The sequence below is a fragment of the Scaptodrosophila lebanonensis genome, unplaced genomic scaffold, assembly GCF_003285725.1.
Source record: "Scaptodrosophila lebanonensis strain 11010-0011.00,11010-0021.00 unplaced genomic scaffold, SlebRS2 tig00000085-arrow-pilon, whole genome shotgun sequence".
NCBI classification, from domain to species: domain Eukaryota; kingdom Metazoa; phylum Arthropoda; class Insecta; order Diptera; family Drosophilidae; genus Scaptodrosophila; species Scaptodrosophila lebanonensis.
The window spans coordinates 2,687,781-2,708,606 of record NW_022060564.1 but is presented as its reverse complement, the minus strand read 5'-3'; the positions used below and the strand labels follow the sequence as shown (position 1 = coordinate 2,708,606).

The 20,826-nt window shown below is 41.9% G+C and overlaps 5 protein-coding genes across 8 annotated transcripts; 4 read left to right on the top strand and 1 right to left on the bottom strand.

Annotated features, from left to right (window-relative positions):
* The first annotated feature begins 719 nt into the window (after positions 1-719).
* Positions 720-6,708, top strand: LOC115626255 (phosphoribosylformylglycinamidine synthase). Its single transcript, XM_030521558.1, has 4 exons — positions 720-2,081; positions 2,672-3,799; positions 4,665-5,813; positions 5,880-6,708. Exons 1-4 carry the CDS (start codon positions 986-988, stop codon positions 6,572-6,574), a joined length of 4,068 nt encoding a protein of 1,355 aa, XP_030377418.1. The 5' UTR covers positions 720-985; the 3' UTR covers positions 6,575-6,708.
* On the bottom strand, positions 6,616-10,683 carry LOC115626256 (FAST kinase domain-containing protein 1, mitochondrial). Of its 3 annotated transcripts, XM_030521560.1 has the most exons (6): positions 10,412-10,679; positions 8,839-10,339; positions 8,161-8,440; positions 7,516-7,790; positions 7,257-7,452; positions 6,616-6,942 (listed from the first exon to the last, which is right to left on the bottom strand). In XM_030521560.1, exons 1-6 carry the CDS (start codon positions 10,634-10,636, stop codon positions 6,735-6,737), a joined length of 2,685 nt encoding a protein of 894 aa, XP_030377420.1. In that variant the 5' UTR covers positions 10,637-10,679; the 3' UTR covers positions 6,616-6,734. The 3 variants fall into 3 exon arrangements, with proteins under 3 accessions (XP_030377420.1, XP_030377419.1, XP_030377421.1); XM_030521559.1 differs by having other exon boundaries at positions 8,839-10,679; XM_030521561.1 differs by lacking the exons at positions 6,616-6,942; positions 7,257-7,452 and having other exon boundaries at positions 7,745-7,850; positions 8,839-10,683.
* A 112-nt stretch (positions 10,684-10,795) lies between these two features.
* Positions 10,796-11,516, top strand: LOC115626487 (metallo-beta-lactamase domain-containing protein 1). Its single transcript, XM_030521871.1, has one exon. The coding sequence runs from the start codon at positions 10,822-10,824 to the stop codon at positions 11,491-11,493; it is 672 nt and encodes a 223-aa protein (XP_030377731.1). The 5' UTR covers positions 10,796-10,821; the 3' UTR covers positions 11,494-11,516.
* A 105-nt stretch (positions 11,517-11,621) lies between these two features.
* Positions 11,622-14,165, top strand: LOC115626328 (myotubularin-related protein 2). The gene is made up of 2 exons (XM_030521672.1): positions 11,622-13,239; positions 13,681-14,165. The coding sequence occupies exons 1-2, from the start codon at positions 11,691-11,693 to the stop codon at positions 14,004-14,006; spliced, it is 1,875 nt and encodes a 624-aa protein (XP_030377532.1). The 5' UTR covers positions 11,622-11,690; the 3' UTR covers positions 14,007-14,165.
* A 551-nt stretch (positions 14,166-14,716) lies between these two features.
* Positions 14,717-20,576, top strand: LOC115626456 (beta-1,3-glucosyltransferase). 2 transcript variants are annotated; one of them, XM_030521836.1, is made up of 6 exons: positions 14,719-15,127; positions 15,953-16,089; positions 16,151-16,544; positions 17,820-17,952; positions 19,033-19,219; positions 19,908-20,576. In XM_030521836.1, exons 1-6 carry the CDS (start codon positions 14,759-14,761, stop codon positions 20,416-20,418), a joined length of 1,731 nt encoding a protein of 576 aa, XP_030377696.1. In that variant the 5' UTR covers positions 14,719-14,758; the 3' UTR covers positions 20,419-20,576. The 2 variants fall into 2 exon arrangements, with proteins under 2 accessions (XP_030377697.1, XP_030377696.1); XM_030521837.1 differs by lacking the exons at positions 19,033-19,219; positions 19,908-20,576 and adding an exon at positions 18,698-18,832 and having other exon boundaries at positions 14,717-15,127.
* Positions 20,577-20,826: the final 250 nt, after the last annotated feature.

Genomic DNA, 20,826 nt, shown 5'->3' with positions numbered 1-20,826 from the left:
CATGTAACTATATTAATATTAACTCTAATTGAAATTCATTGAGACACCGTATTTGCTTATCTACTTCTTTTAACTAATTTTTGCTAGATCTAGCGTTTTTGACGCTGAAGAATTGGCAGCACTGGCATAGTTGTTGCTGTTATCTTTATCAATGTGCGAGCTTTTTAGCTGTCGACTGCCCAATTGGAATTTTAATGAAAGAAATATTTATCGTTATGCTTTGTAACTACTTAAATACAATATATTTAGACCGACTATATTACTGTTTACCCAGGACAATTTGATTAAAAATAACAATATTATTTTGATTTTGTTATATTTGTTTGCTTACTGGTTTTTATGAAAAGTTTTTCATAAAGTTAAAAAAAAACAGTCTATGATAACCCCTCTAACATGAAAAGCATCAATGAAAATAATACATTCAGAACCGTTGAACTGGAATATTTTTAGCTTTTGCCTTTTTAATTTAAATTTGTATTAGTGTGTGAGCTTTTTAGTGTCTGGTAGCCCACTTGGAAATGAAGTGTGGCCAGCATAGAGAGAACGCTGAGTCTTCCGTCCCCCCAGAAAGCGTGAGTCTGCAGCGCACGTGCGCGCGGTTTATTTATTGTGCTAAACTTTTGGGCAAGTAATTCCAATTGTTTGTAATTTAATTTAATTTGTAAATATGTTGATGACTTTTGCTTATCAGTTTGGCAAATGTACGAAAACAAAAAGCAATTGTGACGCCACTGCCGACATAAACATCAGCTTCGAATGCAATTGCATTTCGTAATCTGAAACGGTGCGGCGACTTGTGGTGCGATCTAGTAGTGTTGATAACCCCCAGCGAAGGCCTCCCCCCACCCATGTAAAGACGAGACGGCTCGCCCCAGTTGTCAACGGCTCAGCTTTCAGTCTTGCTTCGAAGCGCAACGCAAACAGTTGTGCAAATCCTGTCAATCAACTTCAACTAAACCACTTGAATTTTGCAGTCTGAGCCGCAATGGTCATCCTACGCTTGTACGATGTCACAGCCCACGATGCTGCGGAGCAGCAGGCCGTGTTGAGGCGCCTTCAAGACGCTGACAAACTCTCGGAGCTGTTGTCTGTCCGCATGGAACGCTGCTATCACTTGGAATATGATCGCTATGAGCAGCGCAGTATGCCATTGGAGACACTGCTAAAGTGGCTGGTCAAGCAGCCCATGTCGCATGGCGACGAATTAAAGGATTGCCCATCGTTGCAGGCAAAACAGAAGACAGAATTGCTGCTGGAGATCGGACCACGCTTCAATTTCAGCACACCTTATTCCACCAATTGTGTGAACATATTTCATAATCTCGGCTACAAGGAAGTGCAGCGCATGGAGTGCTCCACGCGCTATTTGCTGACCTTCAAACAGGCAGCGAATCAAGGTAATGTGGCCATCTATGTGGAATTGCTGGGCGATCGCATGACTCAATGTCAGTACACGGCGACTAATATCCCCGTGAAGAGCTTTGAGGAGCAGTTGCCCAGGAAACAGCAGCCTTGGCATTTTGTGCCGCTATTGGAGCAGGGACGTCAAGCGTTGGAGCAGGTGAATCGTGAACTGGGTTTGGCCTTCACTGACTACGATCTAGACTACTATTTTGAGCTCTTTGCGCGCACACTGAAACGAAATCCAACCACTGTGGAGTTGTTCGACTGCGCCCAAAGTAACAGCGAACATTCACGGCATTGGTTCTTTCGTGGTCGTATGGTTATTGATGGTGTCGAGCAACCAAAGTCCCTTATACGCATGATAATGGACACGCAAGATCACACAAATCCGAACAATACGATCAAGTTCAGTGACAATAGTAGTGCCATACGTGGCTTCGAGCATGCTGCACTGCAGCCACGATTGTGTGCGCTGCCGGGCTCGGTCAGCCTGGAGAAAGTGCAGTCTGATTTGATCTTCACCGCCGAGACCCACAACATGCCTACGGCAGTGGCACCATTCAGTGGTGCCACCACCGGCACTGGCGGTCGGCTTCGCGATGTGCAAGGCGTAGGACGAGGTGGTGTGCCTATTGCGGGAACCGCTGGATATTGCGTAGGCTCCCTGCACATACCAGGTGAGTGAAAATTTCTTAACGCACACTATTTTATTTTGTGATGGCTCGGTAGGCAAGAAATTATTGACCCGCACTTTGTAAGGCTTTTTCTTAAACGTATAAATGTATACTTATATGAGGTAGGAATATAAAAATAAAGATTAGATCTTTCTGATAAGGTTAAAACATGCTCGCTTAGTTGAAAAATAAGGAAATTAAATAGACTCAACAGTATAGCTTTGAAAAATAGAAATCATAGGAGATATATTTAGTTCTCAATATACTATACTTTCTGTTTAATTTTATAACTATTTATTTTATACTGCGGGGACTATATTAAACTAATATTTAAATCCTAATTTAATTTGTTTTAACAGACAAAATTAATTCTAATCATACTTGTAGATCTGCATCTATGTATATTTTGTTAAAACTCTACTATTCTCTTCTTTTTTGCACAGAACTCCTTTTGTTTTCGTATTACTTTCAGTTAGTTTTGTCAAATGGTTTTAATATATTACAGCCGCGATAGGATACTTAAGTGTAGCTAAAAAATTTCCAATTTTTCTGTAACTGCAACTGCTAGATTAATAATAATTATCAACTCGCAGGTTACATTCAGAGCTACGAGCCCATTGGCTACAAATATCCCAGCTCCTTTGCCCCGCCTCTACAAGTCCTCATTGAGGCAAGCAACGGCGCTTCTGATTATGGCAATAAATTCGGTGAGCCGGTCATAGCGGGCTTTGCCATTTCCTATGGCCTGAACAATGCTGCTTCGCCGAATATTCGTGACGAGTTCGTCAAGCCCATCATGTTCAGCGGGGGATTGGGAACGATGCCTGCGGCTATGCGGGAGAAGCTGCCACCTGCACGCGGGATGTTGTTGGCTAAAATTGGTGGTCCTGTGTATCGTATTGGTGTTGGCGGTGGCGCCGCCAGTTCTGTGGAAGTACAGGGCTCTGGTGATGCCGAATTGGACTTCAATGCTGTGCAACGTGGCGATGCGGAAATGGAGAACAAGTTAAACCGCGTGGTACGCGCTTGTCTGGAGCTGGGGGCCAAGAATCCGATATTGGCTATTCATGATCAGGGCGCCGGTGGCAATGGCAATGTGTTGAAGGAGCTAGTGGAACCAGGATTCGCGGGTGCAATTATTTTCTCGAAGGAATTCAAACTGGGAGATCCCACGATCACAGCACTGGAGCTCTGGGGCGCCGAGTATCAGGAAAATAACGCCATCTTGTGCAAGCCAGAGCATCGCGAATTGCTGGAGCGGATCTGCGCCCGCGAACGTTGTCCCATTAGTTTTGTGGGCGTGGTGACAGGAGATGGTCGTGTAACGCTCGTTGAAGATGCCGCAGACTTTGAAAAGGCATTGATGCCAGAGTCACGTAAAGATTATGGAGCTGTGCCGTTTGATTTGCAGCTGGAACATGTGCTTGGTGATATGCCCAAGCGGGTCTACAAACTTGAACGTGAGCCTCTGCATCTAAAGTCACTTCAACTACCCACAGATTTAAAGCTTACGGAGGCCTTGGAGCGAGTGCTCAGCCTGGTTGCTGTGGGAAGTAAAAGATTCCTTACCAACAAAGTGGACCGCTGTGTGGGGGGCCTGATAGCCCAACAGCAATGCGTTGGACCACTGCAGGCACCACTAGCGGACTATGGGCTGACCACCGTCTCCCATTTCACCACCGCCGGCATAGCCACCTCTATAGGGACGCAACCGCTTAAAGGTGAGTGACAAACAAATTTAAAAATAAATACTATATTTATCAAACTTATATTCTTTTAAATCTTCGTAACATTTTAATCTATGTTACGAATAATAACAACATCTTTAAACCATAATATCACTTTTGTAAGAGCCTTAATACTTGACGAGCAAGATTTATAGTTTGTTTATTAATTTGGAAAGATTCGAAATATCCAACCAAATATATAAGCGTGTTCGTTTGTTCTTTGTAGAACATTTCGGTCATCCCTTGCTCCACATTTAAGGAGCAAATATATTAAAGAGTATTAGCAAATCACTTTCTTTTCTTTGAAATAATAATTATAAAATTAATATTTGATATTCTTTTAATAAAATAAAATAAATAATTATTTAAATGTTTTTTGTTTCAAATCTTATAACAGTTATTAACTGGAGAAAAGATTTTGTACATCTATATTTATTTTAAAATCATTCTATTTATTTTTTTGCTTAATTAATTAAATTTGCGGACTTTATAGCACTTTTTTATAGCATTGTTGCGTGTTGCTGCAATTTCTGTTATCCTTTTATTTTTCAAAGTTCTAAATCTGTAGTTTTCCGGAAAATTGAAACATTTTTAAGAAGCGAAAGACGATTATTAAAATCGTTTTAAAACAAAGAATTAACTGTTTTTACTTCCCAATATATTGTTGAAGTCTCTTTTCCTGCACATAAAATTAAATGTTATTTAATTTTTAAGAACAGAAAGACGATTATTAAAATCGTGTTAGAACAAAGAAGTAATTAACTGTTTTTACTTTCCAATATATGGTTGAAGTCTCTTTTCCTGCACATAAAATTAAATTTTATTTGCTAGTCGATTAACATTACCTTTATTTTTACAGGTCTGCTTAGTCCTGCGGCCATGGCGCGTATGTGTGTGGCTGAAGCGCTCAGCAATCTCGTTTTTGTGAAAATCACCGAGCTGGCCGATGTCAAGTGCTCGGGCAATTGGATGTGGGCGGCCAAGCTGCCGGGCGAAGGCGCCCAGATGTACGATGCTTGTCAGGAGCTGTGCCAAATAATGCAGGAACTTCACATAGCCATTGATGGTGGCAAGGACTCCCTGTCGATGGCCGCAAAAGTGGGCAGCGAGACCATTAAATCACCGGGAACGTTGGTTATCTCCACATACGCACCCTGTCCCGATGTACATGTGCGTGTCACGCCAGATCTGAAGGGTCCGTCGGCCGGAGCAAGCACCGCCTTGCTTTGGATAAATATCGAGAAAAGTTTCCGCTTGGGCGGCTCGGCGTTGGCTCAGGCATTCGCACAACAGGGTAATCAGTGTCCGAATCTGATTCGAAGTGATGTTTTGGGTCAGGCCTTCGCGGTCACCCAAACTTTGTTGCAGCAGCAATTGTTGCGCGCCGGGCACGACATCAGTGATGGCGGATTAATCGTTTGTCTGCTGGAAATGGCCATTGGCGGAGTGTGTGGACTGGAAGTTAATTTGGCTGAGGCTTTGGCTGCTTTCGAGGATTACGATGCAGCTGCGTTGGCCATTGAGCGGCCCGAGCTGGCACTGCTCTTTGCCGAGGAGTGCGGCTGGGTCGTGGAGGTGAATGAGGCGGATTTGAAAGCTGTGCGACAAATCTATAACAAAGCGGGAGTGCCCAATTACTATCTAGGCAAGACCACGAGCTATGGCTTGGAGGCACAGGTGCGCATTACAAATGGGCCGAAAATATTGCTTCAGAATTCATTGCGAGAACTATACAAGCAATGGGAACGGACCAGCTACGAGCTGGAAAAACTGCAGGCCAACCAGAGTTGCGCCATAGCGGAATTTGAGAGCCTTGACTACCGCCGTGGTCCGCAATACAAATGTGGAGTGAATCTACAGGCGGAGCTTACACTGAAACGCAGCTCAAAGCCTATTCGAGTGGCTGTGCTGCGGGAGGAGGGCGTCAATAGTGAGCGCGAGATGATGGCCTCTCTGTTTAGAGCCAACTTTGAGGTTCATGATGTAACCATGTCAGATTTGCTGGCGGGTAAGTACAACGTTGCTGTAAAGCCACTTAATAATTTGTATTAATAGGACCCGGCTTCGCTTTCAGGTCTTACCAGCTTGGATAATTATCGTGGTCTTGTCTTCCCCGGTGGCTTCAGCTATGCGGACACCTTGGGCTCGGCAAAGGGCTGGGCAGCCAACATATTGTGCAGCAAGCTGCTGCGTCCGCAGTTTGAAGCTTTCAAGTTACGCCAAGATGTCTTTTCGCTGGGAATTTGCAATGGCTGTCAATTGATGACGCTAATTGGTTATGTGGGCGAAGGGAACTCCGATCAGCATTCCACATCCGTGGCTTTGTTGCACAATCAGTCGCAACGCTTTGAGTGCCGCTGGTCTACCGTGCGCATTCCTGCGAACAAGGCGATGATGTTGCGAAACATGCAGGATCTCGTATTGGGCTGCTGGGTGGCCCATGGGGAGGGTCGGTTTGCCTTCAAGCATCCGGAATTGCTGCCACGACTCAAGTCGCAGCAATTAGTGACACTGCAGTATGTGGACGATGAGGGAGTTCCCACAGAGCGCTATCCCATGAATCCCAATGGCAGTCCCGAGGGCGTTGCCGGTCTCTGCTCCGTTGATGGACGACACTTGGCTCTGATGCCACATCCGGAACGTTGTAGTGCCATGTATCAATGGCCATATGTGCCACATGATTTTGCCGTGCCAGTCGAGCAAGTGGAGAGTCCCTGGCAACTAATGTTCAACAATGCGTACAACTGGTGTGTGCTCCAGAACGAATAGAGACGCTCAAATCGCTCGAATTAACCCTAAGCATATGCGAATTTAACTTTCTCCTTATATATTACATTCCACTTTATACACCGACACTTTTATACAATTTCTACAATTAAACGTAACAAAACAGTTTAAGCTTATTCTAATCTTTGTCGTAAAACGTTAACTAGTGTGCTATTTGCAACAAGCATTTAAGGTAATTGGCTTTGGCGCCCGGCGCCAACATGTACTTGGAGTTCCAATCGTGTTCGTTAATGTGCAGCACCTTGTATCCCATCATCTCCAGATGTTTTATTTTCAGGGATTCAGGTCCACGCAATGCTGTCAAATCATTCTCGCAAAAGGAGTCAAGGCGCAGCAATAGAATGGCAACCCTGAAGGGAATATCAAGGAAAAATACTTAAATAATACTTAAAAGCAAAATCTGCTGATGAAGAATTGTCTGCAGTTTTTAGAATTGTATATAGTTTGAGATTTTCCCTTAAAAGTTTAAAACATGTTTGAAAATGCAACGAAATGCAGGCAGTTTTAAATGAGGCTTTTAAAAGTTCTATACCATTTCCTAAAATCTGCAAATAAGTTTGGGTTTGATGAAAAGTAGTAATGATATATACGTTGAAAAAGTTTAATACATCTATGAAATTAACTAAAATGTATGTATATCGATGTAAAAGATAATACTGCTTACTTGGTTATTCGATCCAACATAGTCGTTTCCACAGGCGGCGCTGGCGTGGGTTTTTTATCCTTATCGAAGTGTATTACAAAGTCTATCTGATAACCATAGGGCGTTGTGTGATTGCAGCGGAAGTAGTTTTCATCCTTGAGCAAATCCCGGAGCAACGCCTTGACATCCGTGCTAAAACTATTGGGGAAATAGGGCTCTGTAAAAATTTCATAAAATTAAAAAATTTATATTTCAACAATTCTGTGGATATAATACGAACTTTTGCTCAGTTGCGCTTCTACATAATTCTGTTGGAACCAGGGAACATTGGCCTCCGGCAAATCTAGACATACCGTGCGATTTAATTGCATGACTAGATTTAATACTCGCTCCGGATATACAGCTTTGGAATAACAGATATGTATTTCATCCTCAATGCGTTGGATGAACTTGACACAGAAAACTTTATTGATCAGTTCTTCTGGTATAGTTTTATAAAAACACAGCGCTAGACATGCCTGAACCATGGAAAGGCCGCTCATATAATCGAAATCTCTGAAAAGAAAAGAATAAATAGTACACAATGGAAATAATTACAACTGTTGTTTCTAAAATCTGAAATGAATAGAAAATAAAATACAAGTATATATATTATAACTATTATTATTATATATTATAATTATTTATATTATTATTATTCATACAAAGTCTTCTATAGATATATCTTTTTAAAGACAGACAGCTACATGATATCTCGATAGTTTAATATATCATCTCTTATCAAATCAAGGATATGATAAATAGAGTTGTTTTGCTTCCTAAAAATCAATATTATATTGCCAAATTTTCTACATAAATTGCGAATACTTGTTAACGTTTAGGAAAATAGGGGAAAAGATAATCTAGATCATTCAATTTCACTCACCGCAGAAGCACCAATGCCGCATAATCCAATGCCTCCAGATTTTCGGGCGTATAGCCCAGATTATAAGAGCAGGTTAGCACCTTTTCTACAGTGTCACCGGTAATGTGGGCGTGCTGTTGGGCCACATAGCAAAACATCGACTCTAGCAGCTCAGGAACGATAAAATGTGAGGCGTTAAAATTATATGCCATTTCACGCACAGTACGGGAGTTGAGATCGTTGCAATCTATAGTTTTAAAACGTGCCAAAGCCTGGTTGTAACTCACGGTATTTTTCAGAGCTGTAATGAGAAGTTTATAATACTAAACATTGAAAACAAGGGAAATAACACATTCATCTAGAGAGATGGATTTCTAAGCCTTTAAAATGACTTTGAAATCTAGCTATTTAGAATATCAGTTTTACTAAGAAAGTAAAACTCGACTCTGAATTATCAATTCAGAATGATAATGAATGATGAAAAATATGAAATGTTGATGCAATTTTTTGGTGGTAGAAAGTCACTTGGCATTGTATTATCAGAGTGTTAATTATAGTTCAGCGGAATAGATTATGATCTATCTTTATCACTGGACCTTGCTAATTGTTCTCACGAAATAAGATTTATTTTTAGACAATAGTTTGCCCAAATTTTCTGCAATACACAATTATTATTATTATTATTAACTTGTTACTTACATTTGCGATGACTAAGCGTACGCACAATAAGTCCCAATTCAGTGGAAGTTAGGGAATCCGCCAAGTGTCTTTCCGCGCAAGCAACCAACACACTATCAATGGTGGATAGCTGCATGCCCACCAGATGGGGCACTTCATAACGAAAGCGCATCTCACAGGCAATTTGGATGCCACGACTGAGCAGAAAGCAATCCTGTGTACTAAATTGTGTGGCCATGCCAATAATCTTCGACAGCAGCACATTGGGAAACTTCTTCCATGCAAATGGTGTGTGTCCATAGGCTATGACAAAGGCTGCTAGTCGAGCAAATTTAGACGGCAGTCTACCGGCCACATCATACTCAATGGCATGCATGCACATTTGTGAAAGTTTACGCTCCACATTCAGATGACGATAGGTGCCGCCCAGATTATTGTTAAAATTCATGTACCGCTGACAGTGGCGCAGGAAACGCAATTGCATTTGCTCTTCTGCAGTAGATTGTAGCTCGTCAACAACTGTCGACCAGTAGGTGTTGCAGTAACGTATATCTGCAATTTTCAACGTGCGTAGCACGCTAAAGAAATTACTGCTAGCATTGGGAAGTTCCCATGCCTCTTGAGAATGCAACAGCTTCTGAAATTGGGCAATGTATGTATCGCGCTGATGTGGGGCCGCAAAGGGAACGGCACACGACAACGCATCAGGTGTAAACTCCACCTGCAACAATGTCTCTGTGGCCAACTTCAATGGTTGCAATAGAGACGCCGGTTCCTGGTGATGCAGAAATGTACGGCAAACAGCCTTCAGATCACTGGGCTCTAGCTTCTCCAAACAGGGAGCCAAACTGAGCATAATTTCTCGAATGAATGAGGTATGACGGTGCGCCCAAACGGGCAAATTCAGCATGTGTAGAATTTTGAGCAAAGCTTTGGGCGTCTCACTGCTCAAAACGCCATTCTGCAACATATCTTTTACGCGCTCCTTGTAAGCGGCTAGCAATTCTGCATCGATTAGCGTGTGCAGCTGAAAAAGACTGGTGGCTAGTAGACGCACCTGTTCCTCATCTTTGCAGGCGGCTATGTGGCACTGCAAGTGGGGGACAAAATGTCGACAAACCAGCGGTGTAAAGAACTCACGCTCCAGATTAATGCCAACAGATAAGCGAGAAAGCGCCGTCAGTGGCAGAAGTGACGCCGGATCAGTAATCTCCACGAGATGCAGCGCGCGTAGCAGTATCTGCTCCAGCGGTGACTCCCTGTTGGATACATACATTTTGCGCAGGTATAAATAGCAACAACTCAACTCGTTGATATTCATGAAAGGGATGTGAGGTTCCAGCATGGGCAGCACTTCTTGCAGCAGACGCTCCGTTAGCGCGACTTTTGCTGGCGCTGTCAAGCCTTTATAGTCTGCCCAAAGCAAAGACAAGCATTGTACAATGTGTGGCAGCAGGAATTCACGCTCGTTTGTGACCATCAAGTCCAAGAGCTCGTCGCTGTTCTGCGCCGTATTAAGACGCTGCATGAGACCATCGTTCAAGTCAACTTCCTGTGCACAGCCTTCCTCTATTTCATCCAGGCTATTTCTTACCTCAAGTTGCTGCCTTGCTGCTTTGCCAGATTCATTGCTGCTATAGCATCGTTGCGGTTGTATGTTGTAGAAAAGATGCGGTTCTGCATGTGAGTTTGTTGCTGCTGCTACCGCCACTGGTCTTGATTTGTGATTTATATGCCGGCGAAATTGCTGGAGTTGACGTCCATTTAGTAAATATTGCAGATATTTCCATTGCGTACGCGGCAAATAATTAAAATTCATTACCCAACGACTTGATTTAATTTAGAAATTGTTAAATAATGAATTAAAACTGCGACGTACAAAAAGTTGATGGTGCGCCAATCAGCTGTTTCAAACGGCGAGTGGCCACATACTTCGCATGCCGGCAACAACAATGAACTATTTATATGGTCGGTCATCTCTAACGGTGCCATCTCTAGTGGAAAATGTCTCAAAACCAAGTAATTGTATTGCAGTCGGGCTATTCTCACGCCGATGAGGAGGAACCGGGCGCCATGCGCGCTAACTGCAGCTGCACCTTAATACGTTGCAGAGATGGCACCAACATTATTGTGGACACACTGACAGCTTGGGATGGAGAGCACCTGTTGCGGCTTTTGTCGGAGGTGGGATTGCAACCGCAGGATATAAATGTGGTGGTTTGCACGCACGGACATTCGGATCATATTGGTTGCAATTACTTGTTCCAGCAGGCACGTCTACATTTGGTAGGCGCTTGTGCCTCACACAAAGATCTTTACTTTGACCATTTTGGGGGTGGCGATAAAGATGAGAAATATAGCCTCGACAAACATGGTGAGGTGGTGGTGCAACGCACACCTGGCCATACACTAAGCTGTGTATCCGTCATAGTGCACAATACAGCACTGGGAACCGTGGGTGTCTGTGGAGATCTGTTCGAGCGCCAGGACGATGTCGCTGATGCTTCGATATGGCAAAATGCGGGCTCTGAGGATGGAAAACAACAATGCACCGAGCGGTTACGTATGGCCCAACTGTGTGCGCACATTGTGCCAGGACACGGTCCAATGTTTGCAGTGACTGATGAGTTGCGTAGCAAATTAGAAGCAGATGCACTTAATTTAATATTGAAATAAAACGGTTAGCGACTATAGAATGATATCGATGTTTTTATATGCTACATATCGATATATTTGTGTGTGCGAGGTGGCAACGCCTTCACTTCCGAACTAATGCACTTTGTGACGCGAAAAAAAGCTTTTGTGCCTTAGTACATTGTATTTATCTTTTAAACGAACGGCGTAAACAAACTGTCGAATTAGTTATTGAATTAATGGACGCATCCTCCAGCCCGGCCGATAAGATGGCATCGAAAACTGCCAGCAGTAATTCGCTAGACAGCAGCTCCAAGTCCAGTTCGTTGGGGTCGAAGCACGGCGGTGAGAATGGTATGATGAGGGATACGCCTTTTATCTACTTGGATGGTGAAGAGGATCAGGATCAGAAGAACGATGTGACCTATGTGTGCCCGTACCGAGGGCCCGTTTTCGGTGCACTAACAATAACCAATTATCGCCTGTACTTCCGCTCATTGCCGTTGCGCGAACAAGAGCCGCCGCTGATTGTGGACGTACCATTGGGTGTAATTGCGCGCGTGGAGAAGATTGGTGGTGCCACTTCTCGGGGCGAGAACTCCTATGGCATTGACATCTTTTGCAAGGATATGCGCAACTTGCGCTTTGCCCACAAACAGCAGAATCATTCCAGGCGTACTGTCTTTGAAAAATTGCAGGCCAATGCATTTCCGCTCTCCTATAGCGGCAGGCTCTTCGCTTTTGCTCATGCCGCAGCCGGTGGCGGTAGCGCGACTGCCTCGTCTAGTGCCGGCGCTGGCTGGGATGGCTGGGCCGTTTACGAACCTCTTGCGGAATTGCGTCGTCTCGGCGTGCCCAACGACATGTGGCGAGCAACAAAGCTAAATGAGTCGTATAGTGTGTGTGATAGCTATCCAGCTGTGTGGGCTGTACCAAAGGCTGCTTCGGACGATTTCCTGCGACGCGTTGTACAGTTTCGTTCACGTGGTCGCCTGCCCGTTCTCTCCTGGATGCATCCCAAATCACAGGCTACCATTACACGCAGCTCACAGCCATTAGTGGGCTTAAGCGGCAAGCGGAATGCCGACGACGAGCTCTATTTAAACTATATTATGGAGGCGAATGCGCAGTCGGACAAACTGACTATTATGGATGCACGACCCAGTGCCAATGCGGTTGCCAACAAGGCCAAGGGTGGCGGTTACGAGTCGGAAGGTGCGTACAAAAACGTGGAAATTAATTTTCTGGATATACACAACATCCATGTGATGCGGGAGAGCTTGCGCAAGGTGAAAGAGGCATGCTATCCCACCACTGATGATAGTAAATGGCAGACCACCATCGACAGTACATTGTGGCTGAAACATATACGCTGCATATTGGCTGGTGCCGTGCGCATTGTCGATAAGGTGGAGACAATGAGCACTTCAGTGGTGGTACATTGCTCCGATGGCTGGGATAGAACGGCTCAGTTGACAGCGTTGTCTATGTTGCTACTAGATCCGCATTATCGCACTGTGCGAGGATTTGAAGTGCTTATCGAGAAAGAGTGGCTGTCATTTGGACACAAGTTCCAGCAACGCATTGGCCATGGCGATAACAAGCATTCGGATGCGGATCGATCGCCAGTATTTCTGCAATTCATCGATAGTGTGTGGCAAGTTAGTCAGCAATATGTAAACGCGTTCGAGTTTAATGAGCACTTCCTCATCACCATTGTGGATCATTTGTATTCGTGTCGATTTGGCACCTTTCTGTGCAACACCGAAGCAGAACGTGTTGCCGAGGGTGAGTGAAATTTAAAAATGAAATCTATTAAATTGAACTATATCCAAGTGTATACCAGTTCTTTGCGAATGTATGTAACATACAAAAGAAGGCGCGGCTGATCCCCAAAGTATATATATTATTGATCAGTATACATTTGTCCGTCCATACGTCTGTATTAACGCTAGGATCTTGGGAATTATAATTGAACTTCATATCTAGATTCTCCTAAGTCCGAGGAGTGTGTTTTTGTTTCCATGAATTTCTAGCATTTCATTCTAGATTTGTTCAGGTTGTCCTTATATTCATATTTAAACTAAAGAAAGTATTACTAATTAAGTAATACGTAGTTTATAAACTCATAGATAAGTTTCAAAAATAATAAATATATTTAATTGTGTAAGCCATAGATAACAGGAAAGTTCTTTACCATGGTCTATCCTTTTTATATCGCCACTTCAGATTTGAAGCATCGCACCATATCGCTATGGACCCATATAAACTCATCGCTTGACCAGTATTTGAATCCATTATTCCCATCATTCACACATGGCGCCGAATTGGTGCTGCGTCCCATTGCAAGCGTACGCGCGGTCCGCCTATGGAAGGGCCTGTACTGTCGTTGGAATCCTGGCCTGTGTATGCCACAACATGGTTGTCAGCGCACACGCGAGCTGCTTTCCAAACAGGATCAGCTCTTTAAGCATACGAACGAGCTGCGTCAAAAGTCCAACAATCGAAGCAACAATATGCAGACGACCACACGCCTCGCCTCACCCATGCATTAAACGGGACTAATGGATCCTGTATTCTATTTTAGATTTATTAAAAATAAACTAGCAAACTAATGGAAAATAAATTCAAAATATGTAATGGAATTTTAAGTATACATATAGTATATGTATATTTAACTGTTAAGATATGACTAATAAAATTATTTAAAGTGACTTTTTTATATATAAACATTTCAGACGTATATGTTATTAGCTTAGCTTAATCTGCTGATAAGGTAATCGAACAATGTATGTACATATGTGTCTGTTTATGTTGCCAACTGTTGCTTACATTTCATTCATAAAATTAGTTTGAACGAGCGCGTGCGCACTCTGTCCAGCATATATTTATATATGTATCTATGTATATACGTACCTGCATGTATACAGAGTTTGGGGAACGTAGCTGTTTGCGCCAAAATTAAAATCACAGTTCGTTCAGTACGTTTTCGCACGTCCATTAATGCAGTCGTCATTGTCGTTGACTTAGCTCGGCACACAGTGTTGCCAACTGTGTGATAATTGTAAGCTGCGCTTTAGTGACGCGCTTGGCAACGCGGACAGCAAGCAGCAACGAACAACGGTTAATTTGTTTCTCAATTGCATTACGCTCGGTGGTTAATTAAATAAAGGAAATTGTCCAATTGTTGAGAATTGTTTTGCATTTGTATTGTGCGACTGAATAAAGTGCCTAAACACATATGTATATAAATGCATGTAAATGTTTGTAACATGTGTGAAAAGTGTGATTAAATAAAAGCTCAGAAATGCAGCTCAAGTTCTACTTATTATCGGGTTTATTTTTGCTGTCCTTTTTGGGTGGCAACAGCGAAATTTTAGTGCTAATTTCTTGTCCGACGGCACAGCCACTAGCTGAACAGAATTGCCGAGCCCTGCGTGAAAATCTACGACAGCAGCAACTAGCGGCGGCATTCCCACAGGATTATGTCATCAAAGTGCACATAATGTATGAGCTATTCAATTACTGGACATTGCTGGACGCACTGCCGCACTTGCAAGGCCAGACACGTTTGCTAAACGCGCACACCGAATGGATTATTTGGTGTCAGCATAACACGCACGTGTCCTCGCTGCGTGTCCTGCTCGAGCAGCTGCAGCAACAAAATTCCCAGGAGGTTTGTATATGGTTGTTAAACAAAATATTTACGATAAAGGTGATTTAGGTTTCCAGGTAGCATAAGGAGGCGCTAATTACATTTATCCATAAATAAATTTAAAAACGTTAGCTCAGCTATTGAAAGAACCAATTGCACGAATCTCATGTAAATTATGAGTTATAAGTGATGGACGCCACTAGAATAAGATCGGTGATTACAAATTTTTGAAAACGAACGCTTTCTATTGATTGATTGAATGAGCTGAAGGTGTTTTCGAATTCCTAACAAAGAATATGAATACAATTTTTAAAGTAATAGTGAATACATTATTTTCACTGCGATCGTTTAATCTACTTATTAATCTAAAAGCAAGGTCGTAATATCATTATTTTGCGTTTTTACTATATGCCCCAAACACTTTTTCTATTTGGATTCAATATCTATTCCAGCCTATTTGTTGTAATTTTGTTTTCTAGCTATATCAAATAGTACAAGTAGCTAATAATTTAGATTATAATTGAATTATTTCAAAACGTACTCTCAGCTTAAAGTCCTGATTCAATAAATGTTTGTTTTTTTGAACTCCTCAAAGTCTATTCAGTTGAAATACTATAAATAATTAAAGTCCAACTGGTCTGAAACATTTTAAATTCGTACTTATGAACAACTTTTTGCTTTCTTTGACAATTTTTTTACAATTATGAAAGTTTACAAGCAATGTATGTATTAGCAGAGTTCTACATTGAAATCTATGTACAAAATATGCTATAAATACAAAATAGATCTTATCTAGGCCAAGTTACTTTAAGCCCCTCACACGTTTCTGTGTGCTTCCTTTTCTAGCTTGCCTACTACGGTCATGCCTTGTACGATGCTGAGGCCACCATCGTGCATCATTTTGCACACTATAAGAACCCAACATGGTTCCCATATCCCATGCTCAGTGCAGGCATTATTTTCACGGGTCCTCTGTTGCGCAGGTAAGTGATAGAGCCGGGGGCGACCCACACACCATAATGTAACATGCATTTGGGCTTGCAGTCTGGCCGAGCTTGTTGCCATAAATGCGTCAAAGCGGCACAGCGAGTTCGCCATTGATGCTGCACATGAGTTGGCCCGCTACCTTTTCGATAATTTAAGCCCCAATGCGTCGGGAAAACTCAAAGCACCATATAATAGTGTTAACGGCAAAGGTGGCGCAGAGGACGGAACGGATGGCCAGATGTTGCAGCACAAAATAATTTTGAAAAGTGCAGCCTACATTTGTCCCAGGGCGAATGTGTCGCCAAGCTTGTCGTCGCCATCGTCGGCGTCGTTATCCCCAAAGACGACCGATGTGCCATGTTTGTTGCATGCAAAGCCGGAGACGAGTCCCACGGTTCTGCCGGCGGATCTAGTTGCAAATGGGAGGAAAGTGGTTGAAACAGCGAGCTGTGTAAGTTTATTTATGTTTTTTATACTCTGTACATGAAATGTACAGAAGTATATTAGGTTTGCGGGAGCTGAAAAATGTAACAGGCAGAAGGAGGCGTGGCAGACCCCACAAAGTATATATATTCTTGATCAGCATGACGAGACGAGTCGATCTAGCCCTGTCTGTCTGTCTGTCCGTCTGTCAGTCTGTCCGTCTGTCCGTCCGTATGAACACCTGGATCTCAGAGACTATAAGAGATAGAGACACCAAATTTTGCACAAAGATGCGTTATGTGTGTATTCTATACGAGTTTGTTTTATTTTTTTGATTTTCCCCCCCACTTCCCCCCAATGGGGGTTTTCCCGATTTTCCATTCGTATAGTCACCTATATCTCGGAGACTATAAGACCTAGGAACACCAAATTTTAGTCCCAGATGCCTTATGTGAATACGCAGAAAATATATATTTTGGAATTTCCCTCCCTCCCCCCTCTACCCCGCAAATCGTAACTCCCGTAATTCTTGGAATTTCGAACTAAAATTTTGTAAATACCCCCAGTTGGTTATTATATGTCCGTATACCAAGTTTCACTATGATAGACCGATTTAACGAGAAGTTATAGCCATAAATATATTTGCTGCTGCAGCGCTGCAGCAGCGCTGCCCGCGGCTGTTGTTGATGTTGCTGTTTGGTTGACTGCGAAAATGCTTACACAGACACGAATAGATGCGCATAGGCATACATACACTCACACAGACGCAATTGCTATGTAAATGTGCAATTATAAACCCTTTACGTGAGTTCGAATACCGAGAGAGGTAATATCGATCAAAATTTTTTTTTATTTTCAAATTTTTTTTTCTATAATTATTGTAAACATATGTACAGAGTATTTCAAAGTCGGGACACCCGACTTTAGCTTTTTTACTTGTTTCCTCCTTGCCATGCGATTCTGATAGAAGTTATTTATTAGCTAACAGTTGTTGATAATCTATATATATACCTACAGTTTTTACTTGTAGTTCTAAATTTTTCGAAGGCCATCTTCTTTGTAAATATTTCTTTGTGGCCTTATTTCAAGCTGCAGTGTGCAGAAATTATATTCAATGCTGAATCTCAATTGTAAATTCCAAAAGACTCTTCTTAATTAAATTCTATTGTCCAATTAGTAGGAACCTTCACCTCCTTCACCTTAGTTGCTCAATTGGCCAGTTAATTAGCTTTTGCCACCTATGACTACAAATTCTAATGGATCTGGCACACTTCACTTCATGCCCTCTATCCCCATACTACAGCTACACACAACAAGCTCGCATATGTATTTTGCAATCAAAACCTGTGCGAAATTCCATAAGGAGCGCATACCAATCATCGAACGCACCTGGGCGCCCGATGCTCGGCAACGGAAATACTACAGCGATGTGGCAGGTAAGCGCAATCGACTCGACACTAAACAACAGGTCAAAACAGTATATAGGATCCAGGATGCAGGATGCACATTGAGCGCAATTAAAGCAAATAAGTGAGGCATTAACAAAAACAGAAACAGAAGCACATAAACAGACGCGCGTCATTAGCATCGGGTTAATGCACAGTGGTTCCAAATCATAATTTTAATGAAAGGAGAAAAGAACTTCAAATAAAACAAAAGATCAATTCGAGATTTAAGAGATCTTAAATAAATTGGAAATATACAATAAAAAAAAACAAAACGAGTATTTATTAACTGCTTACATAATTCGTGACGCAAAATATTTGAATGCCTTTCCCAGTTCTTGGTTGCAAATTGAAGTGAAGCTATTATTAAGTTATTTTTCCTGACCTGTCCTATATAACTGAATCAGAGCATAAGAACGTCAAATTCATCATATTTATAATAACATAGTATTGTTTTGCTTCATCATTTTGTGCGAATAGATTTTGTTTCATCAGTTATGTTTTTGGGCCTACATGGCGTATGCGTAATTTCGGAGCGCTCATACGACCCATGGCCAGAGCTAAAATGATCAATTCTTAGAATATTAAAAAAAATCTAAGACATTAAATAAAATGAATAGGAAAATAATATGAAATATTGATAGAAAGGACATACCCTTTAAAAATGAAATCTGCACTTTGCAAAATGCATTTATTTACTAATAAATTGAATGTCTTTTATTCTTTTACTTTAAAGTTTTGCGGCACGATTGATGAAGATATTGTTACTAATATTGATTTTAGTGAAGGTAGATTTAAATTTGGAACTACTGTGTGGCCAGCAAACAAGCAATAGACAAACAATGCAATGGATAGGCCAAATAGACAGACCTACATCATGGCTATATGAGTATATACGTAGTACATACTTGTACATACCTATGTACATATGTATGTACATGCCATGAATGCAGTCAACTTATTGAATATTCATTAATTTGACTTTGTGATTCTCACACGCAACCACAAACGCCCGAATGCTAAACTTGGCCGCATCCTCTTTCAACCCCGCTTCCATCCCAAACCGAGCAGATGCCAGTATTCCGACAGAGAGCACGGGTATACCGAATGTGGAGACGGGACATTGTGCCAAAACATTGGCAATATTGCAATTATCCCTCAAGGATATCAGCGAGCAAATGAAATGGGCCGAGAGGCAGGGCCAAGGGCGCCAATCCATACGATGGCTGGTAGTCGTTGATGATGACACGCTTTTGAGGTGAGTCGAAGGGGGAGGGGGAAGGAGGGGAAATGCGAAATGCTCCGATTTGTTTATTTTTATACGCGGCTTAAACGCATGATTGCGCATTCAATTAAAAAATTTATTTATTAAATTTGTACTCTTTTGCGAGTGTGGTACTTGCGTATTTATACAATACTTGAAAAAAGTGATAATACGAATTGTATATGAACTGGCTTTAAGCAAGAATTTGTATATAATGTAATTGAAGTAAAACAGAAATATTTATAAATATTTATATTGGAAGTGGAATATGCGGCACCTTGAAAATACTTAATAGACATTTTATTCTAAAACCTTCCTTCATTAAGTATTTATATATATATAAGATATTAGCTCCACAAATGGCTGAGAAAGTACTAATTAAAGAAAGGTTATCGTTTCCTGATCGTTTGCCTGAGTTCATGAGTATGCCTAAAAATATTTAATAAGATTTCTTTTCTTTTGAGTTAATAAATATGTTAATTGCTGCCTTGCAGCTTTAAAATAAATGGTGGATAGGTTTATAGTTTTCAAGCCACATATACGTTTAGCTTAAAGAACGAAACTTTCAAATTTATTATTTGATTGGCAGAAATTGGGTTTAAAAGAGCAATCATACTTCGGGGTTATCACAATGCCATTGCCAATCCAATGCTCAACACTCCTTTTTCATTTACTTTCGCAGCGTGCCTCGCCTGAGCGCTCTATTGAGCTGCTACAATCACTCGGCGCACATCTATTTGGGCGAGCGGTATGGCTATCGCCTGTATGCCTCCGATGGCTTCAACTATTTGACGGGTGGTGCTGGCATTGTGTTCAGCCTGCCGCTGGCACGACTCATCGTGAAACGCTGCAGTTGCCCCACCATTGCAGCACCAGACGACATGGTTCTGGGCTATTGCCTTCATGCCCTGGGAGTTCCGGCTCTGCACTCGCCGGCATTCCATCAGGCACGGCCGCAGGACTATTCGCCGACGCTGCTGCAGCTCATACCGCCCATATCCTTCCACAAGCTCGAGCACACACAGCCGGTCCACACCTATCGTCACTGGCTAGGTGGTGCCTATGACAATACAAGTCTGGGCCTTACGCCTGGTGCCGCTGCAAGGGCAACCACTTCCAACTATGACCTAGGACTCCTGAAGATGCATGTGGCATCGGGCTTTGAAGCAGCCTCAAAACATCTGGATTTGTAATTGGACTTGTAATTGTGATGGGCGAATTCGAATTTTCTATTCCAAAAGTCTCTTCCATAGCTGTAAGTTTCTGTTGGCTCTTTCTTGTGGAGTTCTTTTTATAACAGATTACAAATATAAAGTTAAGTTTCTGTGAATAAAATTAATTTTTGTTGCAATTTCTTTTCTTTTTACTAAAGGCAGTGCGTTGCCTAATTACAATAGTCCTTTAAAGTTAAGAAAGGTATGTAATAGTTAGCCAATTATGTATCGGGTATGAAGTTTGATTTAAATGATGTAAGCTCCGAATATTACTTAAATAAATACACTCAAGGACAAATATAACACAACCTAATAATTTGATTTAAATTAAATCCTCCACAATATTTTTATTTAATTTACCAGAAATTGCACAATTTATTTCCACAA

Bases quoted from the DNA above. Each gene is read 5' to 3' on its own strand.
- LOC115626456 (XM_030521836.1), top strand. From the start codon at position 14,759: ATGCAGCTCAAGTTCTACTTATTATCGGGTTTATTTTTGCTGTCCTTT. The intron at 15,128-15,952 runs GTTTGTATATGG...TTCCTTTTCTAG, and splicing joins AGCAACAAAATTCCCAGGAG to CTTGCCTACTACGGTCATGC. The intron at 19,220-19,907 runs GTGAGTCGAAGG...TTACTTTCGCAG, and splicing joins GATGATGACACGCTTTTGAG to CGTGCCTCGCCTGAGCGCTC.
- LOC115626487 (XM_030521871.1), top strand. From the start codon at position 10,822: ATGTCTCAAAACCAAGTAATTGTATTGCAGTCGGGCTATTCTCACGCC.
- LOC115626255 (XM_030521558.1), top strand. From the start codon at position 986: ATGGTCATCCTACGCTTGTACGATGTCACAGCCCACGATGCTGCGGAG. The intron at 2,082-2,671 runs GTGAGTGAAAAT...ATCAACTCGCAG, and splicing joins AGGCTCCCTGCACATACCAG to GTTACATTCAGAGCTACGAG. The intron at 5,814-5,879 runs GTAAGTACAACG...CTTCGCTTTCAG, and splicing joins CATGTCAGATTTGCTGGCGG to GTCTTACCAGCTTGGATAAT.
- LOC115626256 (XM_030521559.1), bottom strand. From the start codon at position 10,636: ATGAATTTTAATTATTTGCCGCGTACGCAATGGAAATATCTGCAATAT. The intron at 7,791-8,160 runs GTGAGTGAAATT...TTTTCTTTTCAG, and splicing joins GCGGCATTGGTGCTTCTGCG to AGATTTCGATTATATGAGCG. The intron at 6,943-7,256 runs GTAAGCAGTATT...TATTCCCTTCAG, and splicing joins ATGTTGGATCGAATAACCAA to GGTTGCCATTCTATTGCTGC.
- LOC115626328 (XM_030521672.1), top strand. From the start codon at position 11,691: ATGGACGCATCCTCCAGCCCGGCCGATAAGATGGCATCGAAAACTGCC. The intron at 13,240-13,680 runs GTGAGTGAAATT...TCGCCACTTCAG, and splicing joins AGCAGAACGTGTTGCCGAGG to ATTTGAAGCATCGCACCATA.